Source organism: Uranotaenia lowii, unplaced genomic scaffold (genome assembly GCF_029784155.1).
Source record: "Uranotaenia lowii strain MFRU-FL unplaced genomic scaffold, ASM2978415v1 HiC_scaffold_657, whole genome shotgun sequence".
In the NCBI taxonomy this organism is placed as follows: domain Eukaryota; kingdom Metazoa; phylum Arthropoda; class Insecta; order Diptera; family Culicidae; genus Uranotaenia; species Uranotaenia lowii.
In genome coordinates, this window is record NW_026598597.1 from 15,979 (window position 1) to 23,306 (window position 7,328).

General features: G+C 39.0%; 1 protein-coding gene across 1 annotated transcript; it reads left to right on the forward strand.

Annotated features, from left to right (window-relative positions):
- Window positions 1-4,966: 4,966 nt before the first annotated feature.
- LOC129760555 (uncharacterized) lies at window positions 4,967-5,990 on the forward strand (the record flags this gene model as incomplete). The annotated part of the gene is made up of 1 exon (XM_055758209.1): window positions 4,967-5,990. A coding segment is annotated over exon 1 (889 nt), but the record flags the coding sequence as incomplete, so codon positions are not given.
- Window positions 5,991-7,328: the final 1,338 nt, after the last annotated feature.

The window sequence follows — 7,328 nt, forward strand, 5'->3', positions numbered from 1 at the left end:
TGTAAACAGTTTCGAGAACGGTATCACACATTGTGTAGTCATTGTTTTGCACTTTTTAACGTTCATCAACATTCCATTCCGTACCATCTCATTACAACGTCGAGATAATTGTGCAACATGATGCAGTCCAGCGTAATTTGTCGGAAAAGCTTTAGGTCGTTTGCATTTGCGACGTCAACATGTCACACAAATCGTTAACGAACAGTACACAGTAATGTTTTGCCTCGTTTTCCAGCAAAAAAAATTGCTGGAAAAGTTCAGCAATTCAAATTTTTGCTGGAAACCAGCAATCGGTTTTCTAACTGCTGGATTTTTTAGCATTTGGTTGTGTTCTTGTCATTTTTGCTGAAAAATCAGCAAGCGGTTTTCAAATTGCTGGACTTTCCAGCAATTGGTCTAGTTTGCTGGAATAAGAAATCAAGTTGTCAAATTGGAGTCTGTTAGTTTTCGTTTCGTACGTTGAAGCAAGGTGAGACTTTATTTCACGAACTTTGATTTACAATAACACTTATTTCCCTCTATATTCTAGCAACGAGACATCAAATCAAGGGTGAGTTTTTATTGGATAGGTAGATATTTCATGGAAGATACTAATCAAAATCTAGTTCAAGTTGCGGATGATTAACACTTTGGCACAAAGCTGCCACACCAGAGCCTGTGTTAACATAAATTGGTATATTGAAAAAACATATGGTTCTGAAATATATGTATGTACATACTTGAAAAAATGGAAAAAAATTGTCATTTATTGCTCATCATTTACACAGACAGTATTCAATATTTAATTTCGAAATGAAATATAAATTTGATACCAAGTACAGCCGAATGTGTTGAAAGAATTAGATGGTTTCCAGCAATCTGGATGGCTGATTCCGAGCAATTTGAATTGCTTGAATCCAGCATTAATGTTGGCTGATTTTTCCAGACATTCATATTGCTGGAAATTCAGCGGGACGAAAACCAGCTAACTCTGCTGGTTTCCATCAAAAAAAAAATTTGCTGTGTATGAATATTAACGGTCCAAAATGACTGCCTTGGGGAACACCGGATGGTATCGAAAACTTCGAAGAGCAGAGAGAGTTGACTCTAATATAGGCCAAGCGGGCGTTAAAAAAAGGGGCTAGCCGTTTATCCACTCAGGAAGTCCAAGGTGTCTAAGTTTGTCTATTATTAGTATGTGCGCAACGCGGTCAAAAGCTTTGGAGAAATCGATGTATACAGTGTGCACTTGCCGATGTTTTTCGAGTTTTGGTACCACAAAATTCCTAAATGCCATAAGGTTTGAGGTGGTTGAACGGTTTTCCATGAATCCATGTTGAGCATAATCAATTAACTGAGCTATGGACGGATATTTATATAGCATTGTACACTGAAGATTCAAGTACTTCCGCAAAACAGTTAAGAATTGAAATCGGACGGTATAGTTTTCGACGGAATGTGCGCTGCCACTTTTGTGCACTAGTGTGATCGATGCTATTTTCCCCGCCTGCGGGAACACTCCAGATGACAGGACAGGGACATATTAAAAAACCTTGTTAGAGGTATCGCTATTGCGGGAGCACAGTTTTTTACGAACACCGGTGACAAATGGTCAGGTAATGGTCCTTTCGAAATGTTCACTGCTATAAGGGCATTATAGACGTCAACATCAGAAAGTGTAAGAGAAGGTATATAAAAAATTGTATGACGGTAAAGATAAAGAGGGCTAGCGAACGGTAGACAATGTGCAACTCGAGACCCCATACACCACACCTTCGGGTAGTGGTCATATCACCTCTTGTCTGCAACTCCGCGATTCTCTACCTCCCCGTGGTGCTAACTGGGGTGCGAGCAACCTTAGCGGAGATCGGGTATCCAACCCCGGTGGATACTTTGGTCGCATGCAGACTGAGTCAGGGGGCTTCGTACGCGTCTGTTCTCCATGTCAGGGGCGGCGTGCGGAGTGCAACAACGTCCTGGTGGTGTTCGGGACCCAAAACAGCAACATCACGACGGTCCTCCTGCGAAATGGTGGGGTTAGCTGCGGGCCTTGCGAGCCCGTGACTACAAAAAACATAAGCAACGAACAACAAATTTCGGATGAAAATCGGCAAAGACCCACGCGACGAAAAGGGACTAGCGATTGGAAACTTGGACGGTAAAGATACTAGAGACTTAGGGAATGGACCTCTGTCACTTCCAAAAGTCTGGAAAAATATATATTTTTCTCCATTTTCTATATCATTACCTAATAGTGTCTTGATGGAAGTAAAGAACTTTTATTCCACGCGCTCCAACGTCCCGAAAAAAAGGTAAGGATTTTGCGGCATTTTGCACAAAATAAATTTGCATTGCGGTTTTCGTGCCGCCACTTTTCCCAACTATAGAAAAAATTCGATAATTGGAAAAATACAGTGTGAACTAAACATTGCAAACTACCTATAAGCAGATGTTCATGGAAAAAATTTAAGTCGGGACAGACTTTGTTTGTGAATGGTTGCTTGAGGAACATCTTGGTGGCCTGGCAGCTGGATCCTAAATGTGAAACGGTATCGCCGGAGTCTCTTCAGAATTTGGTAAAAATCGAAATTCAGAAACGTACAGTACCACTGTTACTTTCTTTAATCACTTTTTTGCCCTGATGATAGTTTTTGTTCATACTTTCTACAAACTGTAGGAAAACTTCAAAGTTCAATGTCTCAGAAACTACGCAACACATAATATCGGAAGAATTATGTAGAATGATTTTTTATAAATAAAACTAACATGTATCAAGTTTTTTGAAAAGTTTGCAGTTGCAGATGGATTGGGCATACGCAAAGGGAAGAGGTAAGATCGAAATCTACAGAACGGCCCTTGACTGGAAAACAGTGAGATATCAAGCAAGAGTCGGGTCCCGAAGCTCGTTGCGACCTAGCCCCAGAAATAAGAACTAATACCGTATTTGTTTATGCCGAGTGTTGCACTAGTGTTGCACTGGTGCACCACTAGGTGCTGTCAAACTGTTTGTTTATTCGGACGGTGTTGCACTGGTTTTGACCTGTCGGAGTACTGCTTACGGACGGTAGCCCACCGATAATTTTGCCAGTGTTGCGAGAGAGCGTGTGAGTGAGTGAGGTAGCAATACACTGGCGACGATTTGTGTTTGTTTTTGTCGGGTACGGTGGAGCACTGATCGAGGGGAGAAAACAAATACGGTATAAGAAAGTGTTACATTTGAAAAGGATTCCAAATTTACTGGTAGGTAGATAGTTGACTGTTAACCTGTTTTAACCATAATTGGAGAATGACCTAAGTTGTTAAAGGGTCGTTAAATAAAATAAACAAACAAACGAACCATAAATTAGTTGTAATAGGTTTAATAAATTATCTAATTAAATTATCTAACTTTAAAATTTCATCAGAAAAATGTAATCCTATTGGAACGAAATATGAAATGTTGATTTAGATTGAAAAATAGTTAAATTTTATAAATATGATAGCTATAAACTAGGAAGGGAGTGTGACAAGTTCGTGGATCACAAAAAATCAAATTTTCATAATGGCCTTAAGCGCAAGATCCTGTGCCAAAATTATTTATCTCTGGGAAATCCCTTATTGTCTCGACGGAAACTGTTAAATGAGGCGTTGTGTTTACTTTCGGATACAACAGAAGATGTCACGACATGTGGTTTGGCGGACACCTACGCAACATTTTTAAATCCTCCCGGCTCTGCGCGGTTGATGACAGCTGGTCAAATTTTCTGATGCGATATAGTTGCGAGGTACGATTTATGACTTATATACGTTTGATTTGATGAAGATTTGAGACTTGCTGTTGGTGGCGTCTTGAGCTGAATCTTATCTAAAGATTTGCAAAATATGTACCTAGTTACCTAACAACCTCAAGAACACATGCGATTTAAAATTAATAATAACGATCGTTAGCTTATTAGCACATCACGTTCCTGAATTGACTTCGGATCTCAACGGATTTGCTCTATCCGGAATTTTGAAGCAAAACACGAGACTATCCAAATAAACACACGTTTATTAGTTTGATCTCCCAATCGGTAACGGACGTTTCGTCTACACAATCTCACAAAACAGAAAGCTTGAAAAAAAATCAACTTTAGAAAATGATGAAGATTATATTTTGTCATAAATGGTGTCTTTCAAAATTATGTCTATTATTTGTATTTCTATCATGTAAAACGCTAAACCGCATTATTTTGAGAAAGTTTATGTTTTATATTAAGTCTTATGCTAAGAACCTTCATTTTGGTCTCCTCCGAAGAATTGGACCTTATTTTCTGAATAATTCAAATACAATGAGTTTAATAAATTTTTGTATGCTTCCAAATCTTGTAATTTGTGATTTTCTAGTTTCCACGAAAAAGGGGATGTTTCGGCTGCGAGCTTACGAAACCTAGCCAATCTCCTCCTCTGGTGGAAAACATACATATAACGTCATAAACCTAGTTACCCCATAAAATACCCGAGGTCGATCATAATTCAGTGCCAAGTTTTTTTTTTGCCATGCGAAAAAGGCAGTGCGTTCCCCAAAACGGAATACGTATGACGGGACCAACAAAAAAAAAAACAACCACGCGCCGCCGGTTTTCCGACTGACTTTGTTGTTGTTTGGACACATGTGGAAATATATAAACGGAAAGTTGATGTATTTGAACGAGTGGCAAATTCGTAACAACAACATTCAGCGGTGTGGAGAAGAAAAAAACCCACCGTGGATCCCATAGTGATTTGCGAATTTTCACCGTAGGGTGAATATTGAACATTTGTGAAAATGTCTAACTGTTTGTTTAATTTTCAAACGGACATAATTCCATTAAAGACAATAGCAAACTTCTATTCTAGTGCTTGTAGACTGTTAACGTCCTCGAATATGAGTCTATTAAAATATTCGGTCACCCTAGCCTGGGAAAAGGGAAAGTCGCGGGAAAAGCGTGCTTGCGCTTTCCCGCATTCAGTAGTTGGCACCAGGCGACGGTATCGATCAAACCTCTAGCTAGGCAGTAGAACAAAATTCCGTGACGGCCATCAAACCAACGACATTCGGCAGTCGTCGAGCGTCTTTACACACAATCGGTGCGCGGGAGAAAAATCCGTCGGTGTCCGCGAGATGAAATTCCCAAACACTTTGGATATCAACACCTATCGGGCATACTTCTGTGCCCGGTATTTGTCACGTGACGAGAATCGCCGGGTCGATAGCATCAATCTAGCGTGGGACGCCAGCAATCCGGAACCGCTCAAGATATTATGCCTGAAAACGATTGCCAACAATTGGCTGACGATTCCGTTCTTCCGGGAGATTCCACTCTGTGAGGATAGAAATTTTCTACTCGACCTCTTAGATTTGAATTTCCCACTGGAAAATCTCTGCGCCCGGATACGCAGCGATGCATTTTGGAAACGTGCCTTCCTAAATCGTTGGCGCAATTTTTATCCTATTGACATCACCGGAAAACCTTGGATACGGGTCTATCTGGAGAAGCACATCTCGGAAACGCTCGAGCGAATGAAACCTGTCGATTATGACGCGGAAAGTGTACAAAAACTGGTCGATCTCTGCTCGTTGCACGTCAAGGAACTAAAAATAGATCAACTGCAACCGTCCACCGGGGACAACAACGACCATATCCCGTTCGATTTGGTCCTATCAAATTTGCGCGAACTGAGAAAGGTGGACATCACCTATGACGTAAAGAACGCAGGTCACGATTTCTATCTGGGGTGTGCGTCCATGTCCGATAAGGACGTCCGGCTGATGACCCAGGGACTGGAACGGTGCTACGAGCTGACCGAGATTAGGCTGCACAGTACCAAGCTGGAACCGGGTACCATGAAGCAGCTGGCCGCGGCTCTGGATGAGGGTTGCCCACATTTGACTACGATTGCCTTCCCGCACTGTCGCTGTGGGGACGTTGGAATCAAAGCGTTTTTCGATGCGCTCACGCCAGAATCTCTGCCTAATGTGAAAGATATTATTCTGACTAACAATTTTCTGTGTAAGTATCTTTTAAGAAAGGATTTCAGATCGCTTGTATTGAGAATCTAGCATTTTTCGTTTTACTGTTTCACAAACCTATTCTGTGAATCGTGCTTCGAGTTCTGTGCATTGAAGAAGTCATCCTTGGCTACAGTTTTTAAATGTTGTACTAATTTATTCTCAAACTATTAAACTCTTACAATTTTACATATTTATACTTTAAGAGACTTACACTTTCCAATTTTAATGATTTGAATTTTTTTAAGCTATTTGTATTTTCCTGATCCAGGGCTAGAAGCGATCAAAAAAAAGCAAAAAGTAGGGGAAAAAAGTTACTTTTAAGTAAAATTGGGGTAAAAATAGTGACCAAACCAAGTCTAGATGTAACTCAATAGTGATATCAAAAATTCCTGAAGAACGATTCCAAAACAATTTTGCTTATTAAAAATAAGTTTTTTAAAAGGCTTTTGGCCTAACTAATAGAACGTCATATGCTGAACGAAAAGGAACATTTTACCTAAATGATTTTGATGATTTGGGAATAGCGAATCCTGAAGTTCTGAAACAACAGTGGGAGAGAACTAAAAGATCGTACTCGAAGGGCTACAACTGAGCCCGATGGAAACTTTGAGTTTATCGATTTTATTTGAAAAAATAAACCTACAAATTTTCCAAGTTCTACCTAGACTAGGCTTGCCAGATACTTTCAGAAAAAAGCGGGACATTTAAAAAAAATTAAAAAAGTAGCTTAACTGTATAGCCAAACTTATACGTATACCATCGTCCATAGTTATTCCTAGAAAGTTCAGTAAGGTTTTTTTACGCGCATTCATTTGGTGTTTTTCTAACAAGGCTTCTATTTACACGGTTTTTTGAAATGTACGCGAATCAATACGTTATAAAAGAGAGAAAATTTCATGTCCTTTATGTGAAATTTGAATTTGATACCACGTAAAAATATTTGAGTAATAGTAAATACAAAAACTCGAGATTCCATCATTGTATATTTTGGACAATTGCGTCGAAAAAGGTTGTGTATAATTAAAGGTAATTTAACTAAGATATGCAATTAGTTTTTTTTTCTAACAGCTCTTGTTTTCGAGATAACTTTGGAAAATAGATAAAAACTCAATTAATTTTTGCACTTTTTTTTGCAAAACTGTAGAACATTATAAAGGATTGGAAATTGAAGGTTTTAATTCAATGATCAGCTTTCTCGAAGACCGCGAGTCATTTTTACTTCACAGAAAAAAGTTATAGAAGTTTTATTATTGTTTATTTTTCCCAATTCTTCAAAAAATGGAATTTTGATATCATTTTTAAGAAATAATTACCGAAATTAAATATTATATATTTC